The 20,132-nt window shown below is 46.1% G+C and overlaps 2 protein-coding genes across 8 annotated transcripts in view; both read right to left on the reverse strand.

The window, feature by feature from the left end:
• Positions 1–526: 526 nt before the first annotated feature.
• On the reverse strand, positions 527–13,557 carry MYL7 (myosin light chain 7). Its single transcript, XM_082200716.1, has 7 exons — positions 13,502–13,557; positions 11,626–11,736; positions 9,222–9,297; positions 6,847–6,951; positions 4,779–4,857; positions 3,853–3,901; positions 527–703 (listed from the first exon to the last, which is right to left on the reverse strand). Exons 1-7 carry the CDS (start codon positions 13,502–13,504, stop codon positions 602–604), a joined length of 525 nt encoding a protein of 174 aa, XP_082056842.1. The 5' UTR covers positions 13,505–13,557; the 3' UTR covers positions 527–601.
• Positions 13,558–16,389: 2,832 nt separating this feature from the next.
• GCK (glucokinase) overlaps positions 16,390–20,132 on the reverse strand; it is a 59,848-nt gene continuing 56,105 nt past the window's right edge. For all 7 annotated transcript variants that reach the window (XM_082200524.1, XM_082200523.1, XM_082200527.1 and 4 more), the window contains one exon: positions 16,390–18,141. In XM_082200524.1, coding sequence (XP_082056650.1) covers positions 17,997–18,141 — 145 coding nt within the window. In that variant the 3' untranslated portion in view covers positions 16,390–17,996. The remainder of the gene's footprint in view (positions 18,142–20,132) is intronic.

Here is a 20,132-nt window from a genome sequence, read left to right on the forward strand (position 1 = left end):
GCCTGGGGCTGATGGGAGCTGGAGTCCAGCCACATTCGGAAAGCCTCAGATTCCCCATCCTGTGGCTTTATTTTCCAGGCCGAATGCTTTGCCACTCAAGCTAGCCACTTGGCTCTTTTCGCCTGGAAGTGCTATATAGGAACCGGGGACATGAACAGAGTAGCACACATAGATTCATAGAGATGGGAGGGGTCACGGGGGTCAGTCCACCGCTGCAATGCAGGAATCTTCCCCCCCCCCCGCAACATGTAGCTCAAACCCAGGACTCTAAGATTATGAGTCTCATGCTTTACCGACTGAGCTATACATGATCCCAGCCTGTGGTATTCAGAGGAATGGTACCCTGTGTGGTGGGACAGAGCCTCACTGTAACTTACCTGGGCAGTGCTGCAGCTAGTACACAGCCCTGAAACTCACTACCACCCTCTCTGCCCCATAAATGGTATCCCAATGGTATCGGGAGGGTGGTCCAACCCCACAACACCAGCTGCTACTGATTCAGACAGAACTCGCAGTCGCAGCTTCCTTCATTTCTCATCAGGCCTTTTATTCAAATATAGCAGTAGTTGCCACCGCAAACTTTCAGTTTCCCCACAGATCTTCACTCTTCCTTCTCATCACCATGCGTGATGATGTAGCACAAGGATTTGTAGTCGATGTTTCCGGCCACGTCGATGGGAGCGACCGCAAACATTTGCTCCACCTAGGGAAGAAGGAACACAAAGTGGGGGTAAGAAGGCAGCGTTCGGCTGGCCTAATCAACCAGTCCCTGCCCGGCCTTGCGAGCCTTGGGACTCCGTCGTCATAGTTTTCCCCACCTCCTTGAGTCATGAGATTGGAAGGGGGAACCATTCTTGAAGTTAAATAAATGTACCGTAAATTTCACTCTATAACACGCAGATTTTTTCTCCTAAAAAGTAAGGGGAAATGTCTGTGCGTGTTATTGAGCGAATGTGTGGTCCCTGGAGCTGACTCGCCGGAGCGCAGGGGCAAAAATAGGCAAAAATAAGATCGGGCGGGCGGGCGGAGGGAAGGCGGAAGCTGCTGCTTTCCTGCATTCTGCCTCAGGGTCTTACTGCCCACCCGCTTCTGTTGCTGCGTTTGCTCAAACTCAACAAAGAGCAGGGAATCCCCTGCCCTCCTGGCAAGCAGAGGGTTAAGGAAAGGATCGAGTCCTTCCTTCTAATTCTTTCCTAGTCACACTGCGTGCAGGCTCCAGCCCACCACCTCCTCCTCTCCGTGCTCTAGGGACTCGCAGGCAGCCGAAAAACATGCAGGTGGGAGAGAGAGAGAGAGAGGGCTGGCTTGGGTGGGTGGGGGGAACTTTTGCTTTCCTTTCCTCCCCCCCCCACCCCGTTAAACCCCTCTCCTGCATTGTTAGCCAGCTGCTTCTCCGCACACCCCTCTTGTGCTCCATGTCCCTTCTGTGTTTTTCCTTCCCTCCCCATTTAAAACATGGTGACAAAGCATGGATCCACATGGATCCTCAGGATTTTTGCATTGGGCTACTCCAGACATGTGATCCTGTCAGATCACATGTCTGTGGCCACAGCATGAACCACAAAAATCATACATCCACTGTTTCATTTAGAATATTTTTTTTCCTTGTTTTCCTCCTCTAAAAACTACGTGCGCGTTATGGTCTGGTGCGTGTTATAGAGCGAAAAATACGGTATATTGCTTTCAAGATGGTTGTGGCTAAGAGCTTGCTAATACAGTTTCTGTATAAAAATACTAGAAATTCTACCTCCACTGTCAGAGGCAGTAGGCCTCTGAAAAGCTGTTGCTAGGAATTGCAGGTGGGCAGAGTGCTGTTTGTGTGCATGTCCTTTAGGCATCTGGTTGGCCAGTGATGCCGAATGAGATGGACCTCTGAGCCAGCAGACTTTTCTTACGTTAAATGGGAACAATCTTTTTCATCGTTTGCTCATTGCTCGAGCAGAAAGTGATATCTGAAAGCAGCAGAAGGGGTTCTGATAAAGGCCCTCAATCCAGCTATACGAATACCATGATCTGCAATATTGTTGACGTTATGAAAGCTGAGATAAAAAGGCTCAGCTAAGGAAAGAGAGGGATTGATGGGATACATGGAAACTAGTAGCTAGGAATGACTGTCCAACACTTCAGTGGAGTTTTACTGCCTGCCAAACACAAGAAGAATCAGGACAACGGTTTCATGAGTCCTCAGAACCCCAGGTGGCCACCATAGCTGTCAACTTTCAGATTCGAAAATAAGGGATCAGCAGCCTCACCTGTCCCGGGGGCAGTCTACAGGATATCTAACTGTCAGGGGTTCAGGGACAGAGGCACAGGGGAGAGAGGAAATGGAGAGCGAAGGGGAAGAATCTGAGGGCAGCGTAGGGGAGTATGACAGTGACCCGAGAGATTCCATGAGCTTCTCCAGCGAATCAGAAGATTCCCAGAAGGAGGCGCCGATGGTCAGGGCAAGGGGGGTCCCAGGGGGGACACACCAGAAACAAGGGGCCAGCGGGGACTCCCAAAGCAGCAGCTGTAGATCAGGACCAGCTTCCCCACCAGAGCGTAGTGGGGGGGAAGAGTCCCATGTGTCAGGGCCAGCGTCTCCTCCAGCAGGGAGAGAAGATGAGTCAGGGCTGACCACGCCTCTATCGGAGAGTGGGGGAACAGAGGGGAGGTCAAGTCCAGCTAGCCTCCCCGAAGGAGGAAGCAGTGACAGGAGCAGTGTAACGGTCAGGAGGAAGGTTGCCGGCTGGGCGCGCGCGCCAAGTTCGAATGTACAGGCGCATGGGACAGCAGTAAACCCGGATTGGGAACCAGGTCCTAAAGCCCGCCGGAGGCAGGGGGAAGACTCAGGGGACTCAGCGTCAGAAGAGTCTAGGAAGGGGGAGACCCCAGCTGACAGGCGGAGCCAGAGAAGGAAAGAGCAAAGGAAGAGGTGGAGCAAGGCTAGAGTCTTAAACTGGTGTCTGGGGGGAGGAGATTCAGACGGAGCTTCAGCGGTCTAGAGTTTCAGACGTAGAGCTGCACGCTGCGGCTGTGAAAGCGAAACTGAACTGCAATAAAGACTTTCGTATATAACAACGAACTGGCGTTGGTCCTTTGTGAGCTGGGACCTCGGGCAGCTCTGACACTAACAATCCGGGATAGCAGTGGGAAGCAGCGGGAAATGGAGCTGGAATAAGGGAATTTCCCGCAAAAAAGGGAAGGTTATTAGCTATGGTGGTCACCTGTCTCCAGGGACAGAGGCAGACCTTGGGGTCTCTAATTCTACATCATAGTTGTGGCGCCCCTGATGCTCTACACCCAGGGCAGCCTAACTGGTCACGTTCTCCTCAATCTGCCTCTACCAGGGACCCTCTGGTAGGGCCTTTGATCAGAGAACAGATCAGAAGAATCTTGATTTGCATCAACCACTAGCTGTAGCAATAAAATAAAATGTACTGAAGATACAGGTAAAATTTTAACTATACAAAATACATTTTGGCGGTTTATAGCAATAATCAAATAATTGATCTTACTCAGAAACCAGAGCGCACAGAAATGCTGTTTACCTTCCTGCCACAGCAGTACCTATTTATCTACTTGCACTGGCATGCTTTTGAACTGCTAGGTTGGCAGGAGCTGGGACAGAGCAACAGGAGCTCACCTCGTCGTGGGGATTTGAACTGCTGACCTTCTGATCGGCAAGCCCAAGAGGCTGTCGTTTAGACCACAGCTCCACCCGCATCCCTATGCCGTATTAATACACCAATTTAAAGGTGTCTCCTAGGTTTGATGCTTGTGAAAGATTCCTGCTAAGAGGAAATTGGGATTTAAAGAGGGAGGGCGAGAAGCACGCTTTAACTAGTGCTAGACCAGAAAGAGTTGCCTCACCTCCTCAGCAGAGAACTTGTCCGCCTGAGTCATCAGGAGTTGCTTAAACCTGGAAAACAATTTGGAAATAAAAAGTCAGTGCTGTTCCAACACACCACCCAGAACTCTAATAGGAACCTAGAAAGTTGCCTTATACTGTACCAGACCATTGTACCAGACCAGTATTGCCTGCACTGACTGGCAGCAGCTCTCCAGGTCTCCCTCCGCCCTAGGGATACCTGGGACATTTTGCTTGCTCTACCCATGAGCCATGGCCCTTCCCTGAAGTCTTCTCCGCTGAGGCTTGTATGGAGAAATCTTAGGAGGTTTCCTTATAATGAGTCAGGCCATTGGACTATCAAGCTCAGTAGTGCCTACACGGACAGGCAGCAGCTCTCCAGGAGTTCAGATAAGGGTTCCTCCCAGTTTGACCTGAAGATGCCAGGAATGGGACCAGAGCTGATGTTCTTCCAATGAGCCATGGCTTTCTCATCCCAACCATTGATTAAGCCAATCAGACCCAGGGCTGTCTTTACCCGGGGGTGCAAGCTGCCTAAGCTCTTAACCACACACACACCCAGCCGGGTGATTGCGGTCGATGGGTCATTTCCATTCTCTTTTGCGGAACAGCTGCAGAATCAACGTATCCCGCGGCGCCCCCTAGTGGTGTATTTAATTTTCGCATAATCGCAAAAAGACAGGAGTTATCGCTGCTGCTTTTTATTTTTCACTGTTTCCGCTGTTCCCCTCCTTAGCTCAACAACTTTGAGTTGCCCCCTAAAAAAGGCTCTATAACTTTGACCTGCCCCCCCCAAAAAAATTGGGGGCGCTGGGTGGATGTTTGCATCCCGGCACAGCATATGCTAAAGACAGCCCTTGATCAGACTTAATCCAATCAGAGCCCCATGGGCTTTACCCAGGATCTGAACTGTAGTTAATGTTCTTACTCATCTTTGTTCACACAGCCAGTTCCGTTGGGGTCAAATAACTTGAAGGCAGCAAGGATGGATTCCTCGGGATCAGTGCCTGTGGAAGAGAAGGATTGCTCAACATACAGCAAAGATCCTCAAAACGAGAGCAAGACCCCCTTTTGGTTGGGCAGGGAGTCTGGAAGTTTTGACGTTCCAGGGAGGAAATGGAAAGTTAACAAAAACCAAACCAAACAATGGCGAGAGAGAGAGAGAGAGAGAGAGAGAGAGAGAGAGAGAGAGAGAGAGAGAGATAGATCTCAAGGACAGAAAAGTATAATAACTGGCTCCTACACCTTAAGGCAGTGATGGCCAAACTTGGCCCTTCAGCTGTTTTGGGACTACAACTCCCATCATCCCTAGCTAACAGGACCAGTGGTCAGGGATGATGGGAATTGTAGTCCCAAAACAGCTGAAGGGCCAAGTTTGGCCATCACTGCCTTAAGGGAACTGACTAATGGAATGGATTCACTTTTGCCTTTTCTCAAGAACTTTTTGCCAGTCCCAAAGACCTTCTGTGACTCATCCACTTGACCACTTAAATATATTTGTGAACATGAGGAAGTAACAGCAATGTTCATTCTGCAGTATGGGGATGCTTATGTCATGATTTTCCATTGAGGTTGCACGCAACTTAGCCCTAAGTTAAAGTCACTTAGTGGTGTGACAGGCAAAATGTTTTTGCACAAGAGAAAGTGTAAATAGGTTGCTGGTAACTTTCTTGCACAATCAGTTGCACAGCTTTCTGTCAGCACAACTGTTGCACAACATTAAACTCACCTGTCCGTTTGGCACAGTGGCCTGGTGCTACCGGACAGAGAATGTTGGACACAAGGGCTCTGCTTGAATGGACAATTCCTACCCAAAGCCAGTGTGGTGTACAGTGGTATCTTGGGTTAAGAACTTAATTTGTTCTGGAGGTCCGTTCTTAACCTGAAACTGTTCTTAACCTGAAGCACCACTTTAGTTAATGGGGCCTCCCGCTGCTGCCGCGCCGCCACTGTGTGATTTCTGTTCTCATCCTGAAGCAAAGTTCTTAACCTGAGGTACTATTTCTGGGTTAGCGGAGTCTGTAACCTTAAGCGTCTGTAACCCGAGGTACCACTGTAATGGTTAGTGTCAGACTAGGACTTGAGAGACCAAGTTTCAAATCTCCACTCAGCCTTGAAGCTCACTGGGCGATCTTGGGTCTGTCACTGCCTCTCAGCTGAACCCACCTCATAAAGTGGTTGTGGGGATTAATGAGGAGGGTGAGAACCATGGACGCCAACTTGAGCTCCTTGGAGAAAAAGGTGGGATGTAAATGCAACAAACAAACAAACACCCTTTTTTAAGCACCCCTTCCGTATGACATGCATATTGTGCATTCATCCTGATTTGTTTTGCACAGGGTTTGTGGGGAGGCCAGAGGACACCCACAATTTATCAAGTGTTCATTCTAATTTGTTTGTGGGGTGGCTAGATGATGTTGCATTGAGAAATCATTACCTGACCCTTCCAAGTGCATTTTCCTGCCAATTACCTTGCCGCAAACCAATTTTGAGGGGCAAAGTAGGTTTGTTGTACAAGAAGAAGAAGAAGAGTTTGGATTTGATATCCCGCTTTATCACTACCCGAAGGAGTCTCAAAGCGGCTAACAATCTCCTTTCCCTTCCTCCCTCACAACAAACACTCTGTGAGGTGAGTGGGGCTGAGAGACTTCAAAGAAGTGTGACTAGCCCAAGGTCACCCAGCAGCTACATGTGGAGGAGCAGAGACGCGAACCCGGTTCACCAGATTACGAGTCTACCACTCTTAACCACTCCACCACACTGGCTCTCAAATTAGCTTCAGTTGTGCAATCTCCATTTGCTGGCATGTGATTGAATCCTTCCTGAAAATCATGGCAGTCTGGAAGTGCCCTTAGTGGTAAATCAGTTTTGTTTTTTGGCCTCTTATTGCAGTATGTTCAGGGGCGTTGGGTGGAAATCAAGAGCTGGTTTGAGGGTTAATGAGCAAGACTGAGGGTTAATGAGCAAAGTCCTTGCCTATGGCAGCACCAACTCACCATTCAGTTTCTCCCCAAAGAGTGTTAAGAAGACTGTGAAGTTAATTGGCCCTTTTCCTTCCTTTAGCATCTCATCCAGTTCTTCCTCCTTCACATTTATTTTCCCTGTAGAGAAAAAAAGCAGGCCCTAGTAGTGAACTCCACGGACCTTTCCAGACATCCTGTTTATTGTTCATTCATGACTATTTGTGATCATGATGTTCTTGGGGCAGTTATCTGCAACCCTTCTTTCAATACAGATGGTGAACGTTGCACCAGGTTGGACAATACAGGTCGAATTTCCAAGATAAGCAAAACACCCCCTAACCTGGAACTTCTGGGGAATGTTTGTCCATCCTCAATCTTCAGAGACCTATATCAATTGCAAACTTTTATTGGCATATAGAAAGAATTCTGAAAGGTTCGGTACACAGCAAAATCTGCATCAAACAATATATTAATAATAATAATTTTATTATTTATACCCTGCCCATCTGGCTGGGTTTCCCCAACCACTAACAATTAAAATACTGTTTTCTAACATTCATGAATCCTCATTGCATGTTGCAGAGACCTGGCTACTATCTTCCCCTTATCCCCACCCTGAGTTAACATAAGGAAGGCTACCTAACATTCGCCAGTGTGCCACTCCCTGTTAGCAGCCAACTGATTAATGTACTGTACTTAGATTGAATTGTCTGATACAAAATTGTCAGTGCAAAAGAACATATGTGGCTGATTCTATATGACTCTGCCCACAGGTGCATAGTAAAGTAATGGTAAAGGGACCCCTGACCATTAGGTCCAGTCGTGGCCGACTCTGGGGTTGCGATGCTCATCTCGCTTTATTGGCCGAGGCAGCCGGCGTACAGCTTCCAGGTCATGTGGCCAGCATGACTAAGCCACTTCTGGTGAACCAGAGCAGCACACGGAAACGCCATTTACCTTCCCGCCAGAGTGGTATCTAATTATCTACTTGCACTTTGATGTGCTTTCAAACTGCTAGGTTGGCAGGAGCAGGGACCGAGCAACGGGAGCTCACCCCGTTGCGGGGATTCAAACCACCGACCTTCTGATCAGCAAGTCCTCTGTGGTAGAGACATATAATTTTTGCCATTTCCTTCTTGAATCCTCACCCTCCCACACCTTTGCGCACAAAATTTGGCGAACCATATCAGCCCTGGTCTACATTCTACAGACTTCCCAGGGTTTCTGGCTTTGGTGATAATGTCATTTGAATACATGTCTCCCCTTAAAACAACTTTGCCACTGGCATTTTTCGCTCGTTTCCTCCTTCTTCTGTGCTAGAAGAGAAAAAAAGAGCTCTCCAAAGCTAGGAAGGATGTGTACCCTGTGTACTAGAAATAAAGCTGAGATCTGCAGACCCCTTTCTGAAAGTGACAAGCTGTTTATCAAAAATGACACCATCCAGAGATGAAGGACCGTGAAGTGCTCATGGCTCCAGAAATAACATGCACCAAGTCCTCAGAGGCTCTGAAGATAAGCAGGTGGGTATTAGAAAGGTCACTGTGAATTTTTAGACATAGGAAACTGCCTTATATTGAGTCAGACTATTGGTCTATCTCACTCAATATTGCTGTACTAACTGGCAGGAGCCCTCCAGAGTTCCAGGCAACAGTCTCTCCCATCTGGGGATTGAACCTGGGATCTTCTGCATGTGAAGCAGATTCTCTACTGCTGCGCTACAGCTCTTTCCAGTTGTGAATGTTGCTTTTAGTAAATAGCAATTGCTTCTCCCTAAAGCAGTACCAACCTGGTACCCTGCAGATGTTTTGGACTACAACTCCCATCACCCCCCTAGCTTTGCATGCCGAAAGTGCCAGGATCAATCTCTGGCATCTCCCGTTTTGTATGTTCCTTTGTCAGTTTTAGGGATGCAGGTGGCGCTGTGGTCTAAACCACAGAGCCTGGGGCTTGCCGATCAGAATGTCGGCAGTTCGAATCCCCGCGACGGGGTGAGCTCCCATTGTTCGGTCCCTGCTCCTGCCCACCTAGCAGTTCAAAAGCACCTCAAAGTGCAAGTAGATAAATAGGTACCACTCTGGTGGGAAGGTAAATGGCGTTTCCGTGCGCTGCTCTGGTTAGTCATGGCTTAGTCATGCTGGCCACATGACCCGGAAGCCTATAGAGCGAGATGAGCGCCACAACCCCAGAGTCGTCTGCAACTGGACCTAATGGTCAGGGGTACCTTTACCTTTTGTCATTTTTAAAGATGAAGATTACAATAATCTCTCTCTGGCAGAGACTCTGAATCCAGGCCTGGCTACTTGGCACTTCTTTTTCCTTGTACCAGTTAGTTGCTTAATATTTTTCTTTTAAAAAAAATCATCTGAACTTTTGAAGAGTGCAATTTCATGGTGACCGGAGGCACTCACCCAGCTGACCGTATGTCTCTTTCAAGTCTGATTTGCTGATAATGCCATCACGATTCTGGTCAATGCAGCTGAATGCCTTGGGAAAAGATAAGGAAAGTTAAATCTACTCTCTCTATTTCTCAAGTTTAATTCCTTTCTGCCACTATAATAAGAACATACATACTCACACAAATATTTTCCAATCCCCCGCCTGCAACTACTCCTCATTGTTATCACTCAAGTGAAGGGCAAAAGTGATTATAGCGCTTCATTAGTTGAGCAGCCCTTGCTTGTTTCACAAGTCATGCAAACCAGTAGAGTTGGGGGTTGCATGTTATAAGCCTGTAATTCAAATATAAAATCTACCTTGGCCGGGCTTCCCCATCCTCACATCACTTTCCTGTTTACCCTCCAAGAGTTATTTCTCATTTGGGCTGTCTCCAATTGACTTCTACTCAGCACAGACCCATTTAAATTAATGGCTCTTGTCAGTTTGCATTTCTTAGTACAGAAAGTATTGACCCGATCTAAGTATTGACCCGATGTATAGAGATCTCTCCTATTCTAATTAATTCAAGAGGGTTCTGGAAGCTTCTCTGTGTGAAAGAAACAAGCAGAAGGTTCATGGTGTTTGGGTTATTCCTTCAGAGAAGCTGAGTACAGCTGACTTAAAGGTGTTTACATTTTTACTCTGCTAACTATATGTTGGAGTTCTGCTCTGGATCAATATGAGTAGAATACATGACAGCTCTAACTTATTCAAACCTCCTGATTTCAGTGAGTCTGCTCTGAATATGACTAGCATTGGATAAAACCCTTGATTTAAAGCATGTAATAATTTTGTTTTTAAAATAAATCTCTATATAATCTCTAGCATATAAAAATAAACAAAAACAGGAATTCATACAAACAAAAACAGGATCCAACCTTAAGGGAAAGTCTGAAACATCTGAAGAAACTGGTGGCTGCTGTTTTATGTACAGCAGACAGAATGTTTTCAGTAAAAGGTAAAAAGATAAAGGACCTCTGGACAGTTAAGTCCAGTCCAAGGCGACACTGGGGTTGCGGCGCTCATCTCGCTTTCAGGCCGAGGGAGCCGGCGTTTGTCCACAGACAGCTTTCTGGGACATGTGGCCAGCATGACTTAACCACTTCTGGTGCAACGGGACACCATGATGGAAACATATGATGGAGAGCACATGGAAATGCTGTTTACCTTCCCTCCACAGCAGTACCTATTTATCTACTTGCACTGGTGTGATTTCGAATTGCTAAATTGGCAGGATCCAGGACAGAGCAACGGGAGCTTATTCTGTCACAGGGATTCAAACCGCCAACCTTCTGATCGGCAAGCCCAAGAGGCTCAGTGGTTTAGACCACAGCGCCACCCACGTCCCTGGTAGTCTACAATACAGCAGCAGGAGCAGAAAATTCCCATTTTCAGTTCACTGCACTGTGATATTCTGTAGAGTGTTGTGATATGAGAAGAGTTCCCCCAAATTCATATGACCTTACAGGTCTATACAGGGACAGTTGGAGGGTGACTGTCTGTGGTAAGGATGGGTAGACCTGTCCGTTTCGGTTTCTCTCAATTTCTCATTTTTTTTCTATCTTAATTTCAGTTCTTTACATTTCCACACCAGTATGCAATATTTTCTTTCTTTCTTTCTTTCTTTCTTTCTTTCTTTCTTTCTTTCTTTCTTTCTTTCTTTCTTTCTTTTAAAAAAGAGCCCTCCTGAAAAACCATCAGCATTTTATTGCGCATTTCTCCTAATTTACACTTTTCAAAATGCAACTTTGCCCAATATGCACATTTTCCTAAAGCAATTACTCATAGCATAACACATTTCTGTATGTCATTTTCACCCATAAATGCATTCTTATATGCACCTCACCCCAGTATATGCATCTTGGTTCCCATTACTTGGCTGGAGATCAGCACTGCAAAACCAGAGCAGTGAGAATTTTGAAGGATAGCTGCCCTTCAGTTTGCATATCTTTTCAGGGAAGTGTGAAAGAATTAAGCTCACCTTTAAATGCAAAGTGAACTGCATTCTCTCCCATCCCTAGTCTGCAGGTCTCATGCTGAATTGCCTCTTGCATTTCAGAACCCTGATCATGTACAGAGGTGACATAAAGAGACATATGAACTTCATCTCTTTGTCATGATGGCTCAGTGGCAGAGCTTTGCATGAAGAACAACAGCCCAGATTCAGTCCCTGACTTCTCCAGGTTGGCAGCTGTGGCAGACTCCCATATGAAACCTCAGAGTTACCACCAGGTAGCAAAGACTTATTCCCACTGCCAGGTAAAATAGACTCACAGAGCCCACCTTTGTCAATTTTACTCCTTTGGATACAGGCTGAGTTCAGGCTTGGAACTCATTTCCTTGGCTCAACTGGAAAACAACCCCTGAGCACCTCACCTCCTTGAACTCTTGGATCTGTGACTGCTCAAACATGGAGAAGACATTGGAGGAGCTTCTCTGGGCATGCTTTGCAGCAGCTTTGCTCCGAGTCCCGGCTTTTCTGCTGGCCTGAATGACAACAACAACATGAAGAAGAGTAACAGGTTACAACAGCACCAGTCAGTGCACCTGACACATTGGGATGACGTAAACCACAGCACTCATTATGCTTAGCCCAACTAGCAGACTGGAGAGACAAGATCCAGCACACTCATTTCATTAGTGCTAAGATTTACACTCACACAACTTCCCCCACCTTCTCCCCTCTCTCTCTCTCCCCAAAACTGCTCCAGAGGATTGAGGGATCCCACAGAACAGATTTAGGGGGTGGGGAAGGGAAGGGAAGGGAAGGGAGGAAAGTTCCATTGCACAAGCATAAATCCTTGTGAAAACAGAACTGTTTTCTTAATGTGGCATTGGCTACAACTCTAGATAGTGTGTCGGCTGCAGTGTGCAGGTGTGTCATGCGAACACTCCTCCCAGGGCTGGCACGGGGGTTATTTAACCTCCGGTTTGCTGGTAAAACTGAATTACTGCATCGCGAAATGATGCATGTCTAAAAAGTGTGTCACCAACATGATAAGATTGGAAAGCTCTGCCCTAGGGGATTAGTTGTGGGCTCAGGTTATTGAATCATTGAATTGTAGAGTTGGACAATGTCCCGAGGGTTATCTAGTTCAACCCCCTGAAATGCAGGAATATCAATCTCAATTTTTAATTCACCTGCTGAGCATTGGATAGATTAGCTCTGCAATAGCCTATCCTGCCCTGGCTTCCAAAGCTGACAAAAAGCACATACACAAACTTGAATATGTTCACTGGACGCTTTAATCCCACACTGGATAAGGTTGCCGTATTATGGAACTGCTGCGATTCCAAAACACATTTACATCACAATCAGATGCACATCCTAACTGGTTCAGGGAGGCTTACTTTCTAGTAACATGTTTAGGACTGCAATCTTGGCAGCCACTAACAATCGGTGTGTTATAGGGAATGGGGATAAAGGAGAGCAGTCCACTGGCATGTGTGTATTTAGGGATGAACAGCGGACAAGTATTTAGAATGAGGAAACCTGTTCTAAACATCTCCAGAGGTTGTTGGACTACAGATCCTATCATGCCTGACAAAATTGTGCCACAGATTCCCCATCCCTGGGGAAGAGCCATCTAACCCACAAACCCATTCAGAGAACCGGGAGAGGGAACTGAAAGCTGAAGAAATTTGTGGCATATGTGTGTACACACTAACTTAATTTTAAAAAGCAAGCATCCTGGATTATTTCCCTGACAGGCAAAACAGGACACAAGCAGGACTGGGTGCTACCAGGGACAGGCACCATCTCCTGTTTCTTCATAGTTGCATCCTTCCAAACGTGAGCGAATATTCGCCACCATCCCTTGGGTATTAGATCTTCCCAGTCATTGCACAGACAACACCCTTTCTCCATCTCTCACTTGCCTGCATACAGGCTGAACCTGTAAACATTAGGAAGAACTTCCTGACAGTAAGAGCTGTTCGACAGTGGAATTTGCTGCCAAGGAGTGTGGTGGAGTCTCCTTCTTTGGAGGTCTTTAAGCAGAGGCTTGACAACCATATGTCAGGAGTGCTCTGATGGTGTTTCCTGCTTGGCAGGGGGTTGGACTCGATGGCCCTTGTGGTCTCTTCCAGCTCTATGATTCTATGATTCTATGAACCATTGCTCTCTCCCTTTGATTAGTTTCTCCTTCTTCCTCGGTGGGACAGGGTAACAGTTCAACCTTTATGTGTGATCAACCAAAAGCTCAGTGCTATGAAGAATATATGCAAAAGCAGAGAGACAGAGCGTACTCACCATTCTGGATGTCCTTCTGAAGAACAGAGAAGTTCTGGATGGTGTCAAGCATCAGCTCAGGCTATATCCCACAGCTTATCACTTGGTGAGCTAAATCAGGAGCCCGGTGGCAGGAGGAGAGAGCCAAACTTGGCAGTCCCCGGTGCTGAGAAGTGATAAGGTTTGGATGTCATAGCGCATTGTAGGCTTTGCTGATGGAGGGAGGAGGCATTCCTGAGCCAAGTGTTCCACTCTGAATGGAGTCTCCCATCTTCCTTCTCTATGCAGTAGTGCCAGGATTATCATTATTTCGGCCTGTATTTAAATGGGACTATATATATGACCTTTAGGTCCTTGCTTTCTTTCTGTCTCCTTCCTTGCTAAGGATGAGGGAACCTGTCAATTTTAGTTACTCATTTTTCCAATCCTAAATTCAGTTCTCTATACTTATTTCTGCTTCAGTTTGCAAGGAAAAGGCAGCAGAGGGTGGAACCCCCATGGAAATTCATCAGCATTTTACTGCACATTTCTAATATATGCATTTTGTGTATACAATTTTGCCTAACAGACACATTTTTGCAAAGCAATTTTCCCTAATACAGTGGTACCTCAGGTTACATACGCTTCAGGTTACATATGCTTCAGGTTACAGACTCCGCTAACCCAGAAATAGTACCTCGGGTTAAGAACTTTGCTTCAGGATGGGAACAGAAATCGGGTTCCGGCGGCATGGCAGCAGCAGGAGGCCCCCATTAGCTAAAGTGGTGCTTCAGGTTAAGAAAAGTTTCAGGTTAAGAACGGACCTCCGGAACGAATTAAGTACTTAACCCGAGGTACCACTGTATAATGCATTTTTGTATGTTACTTTGTAAGACGCCTTATAATTAGAGGGGGCATTTAAAATTGTCCCTTGAAAGAGGAATTCCTATGCGCCATAAATTTGACGGGCTATCTAGTCCAAGTAGGATTTAAAGATACACATAGGAACCTAGTCAGAACCCTGGCCGATCTAGACCTTCAGGCAGGGGACATTTCTGCCTTACCTGGAGATCCCAGGGATCAAACCTAAGACCTTATGCATGCAAAGTTCTACCTTGAAGTTGCCCAGCAATCTCTTCCTTTTTTAGGATTATGGCTGCATGCACACCATATATTTAAAGCAGACACCCCCCGAAAGAATCCTGGGAACCATAGTTTGATAAGGGTGCTGGTGTTTTAACTCTGTGATGGGTAAACTACAGATCCCAGGATTCTCTGAGATTGGTGCATAGTATGTACTCAGCCAATGTTACCTGCTTCTGATCCTTTTGACGGTTGGTTGTTGCCTGTGGAATTTGCTACACACCTGTGGCCTCACCACACTTACAGATAGTTCTTCCTTTGTCTAAAACATGAATGCTTGGAATTCCACAGAATTCGAGAAGACAGCATAAACAATACAGTTGCAGTTTTGTTCTCCAGCATTACAAAGAATCAAGGGCTGACTTCGTTCTTTCAAATTTCAGCAGCGCCCCCTTGCAAGGCCAAAATTTGGTGCACCCATCTCTCACCTTCCATTCTACTTGTGCGCTATGTCATAGTTGTGATGCCCTGCAGTGCTCCCCCCAGCTCTGCACCCAGTGGATGGGTGGACCGGTCATGCTGCCTTAAACCCGCCTCCGAGAGAATATCTGGCCAGGTGGGACATTATGGGCTTACGCTGAAGTTTCTGTACTAGCAGCTCCAAAAGTACTGAAATTAAAATGCATTGCCATTTTTGAAATGTGCTTTTTGGACCAGGAGACATTTGCTGCGGCTACCACTGGCTTATGCTCCTTGAAGGTTTGCTTTGCGATGAAATGGGGCTTTTAACATGTGTATATTTGCACAGAAATATAATTGTTAGGTGCAGCTTATTCTACTGCTGTGGCACAAAGTTAGGTCAAACTGCGCTGGATAAAATTCTGCATACAAGATAGGTATTATTCTACTGAGGAGAATGAAAAACAGCATACAGACACCATTTCATGGGCACATTTCATGACAGGTTTATATGTTATATAATAGAACACTTGTGACAGCCAGGCCTTCTGACCAATTACACCAATTTGTACCAGCTGCACTGACAGCCTAATTGTTTTCATACCCTATTTCCAGTAGGCTTTTAAAGCTATACAGTGTGGTTTGGGACCAGGTTGTCTGAAGAACCATCTACATCTGTGTACTAACATCAGCACCCAAGGTTCTGCTTTTTTAAGACCTGTAAGATTAGAAAGTACCGGGGACATGGCCTTTTCTGTGATGACCCCACTGCTTTGGAACTCCATCTTTCAAAACATTAAAGATGGTTTAGGAGTGATTACAAGTTAGCATTGCCTACCTGAGGGTAAGCTACTTCCCACAGTTGTGAGTTAAATCCATGTGCACTGCCCTGATATTAGGCTGGGATGGAAGTGTCATAAGTGAACTATTCTGCTCATATGCAACTGCATAATGACTTTATGGAGAACCTCCAGTTTTCATTGTGCTAGAAGAGGTACAGTTTTGCAATGCTATATGGCGTGGGCATCAGTGGGGGGGGACCTAACAAGGCAAGGAGAGAACCCCAAACTGGGTCTTTGTTGTCACCAGCTTGTCTTGATCTGAAAAGGTGGAAAGTCAAATATAATAATTGGCTGTTGTTGGGCAGGGTAGAATACCGAGGGTGGGATAATATAATGGATTGGAGTCTCTTAGAACAGCCCCTCTCCTTTTACAAATCTCAACTGGCTGTAATCCTGTTCTTACTTACCTGGGAGTAAGACCCACCAAATACAGTGGAATTTACATCCAAGTAAATACGCATAGGATTGCCATTGCTTTGTACTCCACTCCACACTGTAACGCAGGCGTAAGGTTTGATAAACAAAAACAAAAAGATACGACAGGGGCAAGTTTAAAAAGATTTTTTTGTTTTTTTATTCTTATTGTTTTTTAATATAAAAGGGCCCCTGGATCCATAAGCAGGATAGCAGGAGACAGAGGAAAAAGAACCAAAAAAAGTGGGAAATAAACAATATTATGACAGTGAGGAGAGATAATCTGGGTCAAACATCTGTACGAGCTGAAATCAGGGGGATCAAACTTTCTGTAGTTGCTGCTGAGGGATGCCCAAGACATTACATTTTAAAAACAGAATGGACCCGTCTTCAGTAAATCTTAGGAGCTTCCAGACTGAAGCCTGTTACTTTCCCACTTCAAGTCACACATGCAATTGCAACTCACCTTTCGCCCTGTGGCAGGTTTAACATGCTTGCAGGTGGAGGGGGCTGGTTTCATCCCACTATGTCCCATGCACACTAGTGGACTCATCACAGGTGCGCAAGCAGTGTCCCAGAGAAATGACTTCCCCCTGACCCAAGTGCTTACCTATCTGGTTATGCATCACACACATCTCTTTGAGGTGTGCAGAGCCTTGGAACTGAATTTGTTTCAAGGTCTGTATATTACTTCCTGTGTATTACTTGCTGGTCTGTATATTACTGTCTGTAATTGTGGTCTGTATATTACTTGCGGTCTATATAATACTTGCTTTCCAGAATTATTGAAACAAGGATGGGATCCAGGCAAGGCGAGCTATACCCAAGCAGACAACTCTCGTGTCATAAAATGCTTTACGGCCTTTGCTTGCTCTCTTGGGCCCTGTTCAGTCTCCAGCTCCCTCCATGTTAATGGTGACTGATTCTTTTTCTAAAAAACGACATAGAGATGGTCCAGGATATCTGTCTCTGTGGAAATGACAGTTTGGACTGGCGATAGTATTGGGACTAGATTGCAAGCTTTGGATTTAAATCTGGAGAAGGTGGAAAGTGCCGGAAATAATGCAAAAACCTGACTTTTCACTTGGGCTCTTCTGCTGATGAGGACCCCGGTCTGTGCTCAAGCTGACTCACAAACTCACATGGAAACCATTAGTGTCTTGGAAACCAGATGAGGAGGAGAAGGTTGGAGAATGTGTCTACTCAAAGTTGCCTTCTCTGCACTATGCTCATCAGTGGCTGATAACGGCAGCTTGAATTGCACCTTCCCAACCTCATTTACTGAGGAAGAAACCGTACTTTGCAACTAGATGCCATTTTGCCCAGATCCCTGCTTCCTGAGCTGTCCAACAAAGAAAAGAAAGAAAGCAAAACTGATTCCCTTCCTGACTTCCCATCCCTGCAACACCACCTCTCCAAACAGCCCCCCCCCCACTGTACTATGAGAAGCTGCTTATTGCATAAATTGAAACCCTCCCCAGAGCCTGCAGGAGTGGAGAAGGTTTTAAGGACAGAAAGGAGAGACTATTTTTGCATGGTTATTGTGTTGTGTAGAGGCAGAGGTTCGGAGGAACCGACACCACTCCATTCCCTCCCCCTTCCCCACCCCCCCAGGAAAGCCTTCCGTCTTCTGGTTCTGCTTCCTTGGCACACCCTGAAACACCTCAGCCTGGCAGTGGGTGGAGGGGGCACTTCCCAGGTCGGTGGCATCCCTTTCACGGTCCTTTCGCAGTGGCATTTCATTGGCCAATCATGCACGCCATCTTGCACGCGACTGCCGAGATGAGAGCCGCTCCCCTGCCACTGCCTTCCTCCGACTGCAGGAAGGTGATGTCGCAGTCCGGGGTAAGTTGCCTGACTGCTGCGTGGAACCGATCTTTGAAGCTGGGTCAAAAAAGAGAGAGATAAAGACAAGGGGAGAAATTGAGAAGGGAAATCCACAGCTGCAAGAATTATGTTGGCACAAAATTGGAAAAATGGAAACCATACCCAGTATAAAGGATTGGCAGGTCAAAATGGTAAACTATGCCGAGCTTGCTAGACTAACAGGTAGAATACGTGACCAAGATGAATAGAAATTTCAAAAAAATTGGAATAAATATTGGAATTATATCGGAACCAATTTGTAGAGGAAACTGGCGGGGTTGGAATAAATCTAACAGTGAGTGATTAACTTTTAAGAATAAAAACAAAATACGTGATTGTGGAATTTATTTGATACTTACCAAAAGGGTGGAGGGGAGTTCAGGGCTCGGCAGAGCCCGAAATATTATGATTTTCTTTTTCTTTTTATGATTTTTTGTATAATTTGGGGAAGGGAAATAATAAATTATGTAAATATGTACTTATATGTATACTGATATGTTTAGCGGTATGTTTATTTGTATATTTTCTTTGTGTAATTTGAATAAAAATGTACTGGGGGGAAAAAAAGAGAGAAGGGAAATCCACCTCTCTACATAAATCTGTCTGGGTTTTAGGAATGGACATACGCTAACTTCCAGTTCTCTCCATTCCTCATTTTTCGCCACAGCAGGTTGCAGATTTATTACTGTTTTTTAAGTCCTCACAAAAATTAATCAGCATTTTAGTGCACATATACCGTATTTTTCGCTCTATAAGACGCACTTTTCCCCTCCTAAAAAGTAAGGGGAAATGTGTGTGCGTCTTATGGAGCGAATGCAGGCTGCGCAGCTATCGCTGAAGCCAGGAGAGCAAGAGGGATCAGTGCGCAAGAGGGATCAGTGCGCACTGGCTTTAGGGATAGCTGCGCGAAGTCTCTTCAGGGCAATGGGAGGAGCGCTCCTCCTGCCCTGAAGAGGCTTGGCACGGCTATCCCAGAAGCCAGAACAGAAAGAGGGATCGCTGCTTTTGCTGCACAGCAATCCCTCTTGCTGTTCTGACTTCGCTTCGCTGGAGAGGAGCTGCGCAGAGAGGGAAAGCTGCGCAGCGCACCTTCAGCAAAACGGGAGGAGAAACAGAGTCCCTTCCCTTTCTCCTCCCGCTTTGCTGGAGAGGCGCTGCGCATAGAGGGAGAGAAGTTTTGTGTGTGTGTTCTCCTCTAAAACTAGGTGCGTCTTATGGTCAGGTGCGTCTTATAGGGCGAAAAATACGGTATGCGGTGGTACCTCGGGTTACAGACACTTCAGGTTACATCTGCTTCAGGTTACAGACTCCGCTAACCCAGAAATATTACCTTGGGTTAAGAACTTTGCTTCAGGATGAGAACAGAAATCGTGCAGCAGTGGCACAGCAGCAGCAGGAGGGCCCATTAGCTAAAGTGGTGCTTCAGGTTAAGAACAGTTTCAGGTTAAGAACAGACCTCCAGAACGAATTAAGTACTTAACCCGAGGTACCACTGTATATACAGTCATACCTCGGGTTGAAGTCGCTTCAGGTTAAGCCTTTTCGGGTTGTGCTCCGCGGCAAACCGGAAGTAATGGAGCACAATACTTCTGGGTTTCGCCACTCGCGCATGCGCAGACACTCAAAATGACATCATGAGCATGCACAGAAGCGGCAGATTGTGACCCACGCATGCACAGACGCGGGTTGTGTTCGCTTCAGGATGCAAACGGAGCTCCAAAATGGATCCCATTCACATCCAGAGGTACCACTGTATTCTTTTTTTAAGTCCTCACGAAAATTCATCAGCGTTTTAGTGCGCACAATTTTGCCTAATATACACATTTTGGCAAAGCACTGTAATCTAATATGATGCATTTTGTATGTATGTTTCACTAATGCATTCATACGCATGCTTTTATCTACACTATTGTACACATTACTTGGTTGGAGAACTGCACTGTAATTTCGGACAAGAGAACATTTCCAAAATTTCACTTCACATCATGTTTTGGAAAGGGCAAATCTGG

Source organism: Podarcis vaucheri, assembly GCF_965113315.1.
Source record: "Podarcis vaucheri genome assembly, chromosome: 15".
Lineage (NCBI taxonomy): Eukaryota > Metazoa > Chordata > Lepidosauria > Squamata > Lacertidae > Podarcis > Podarcis vaucheri.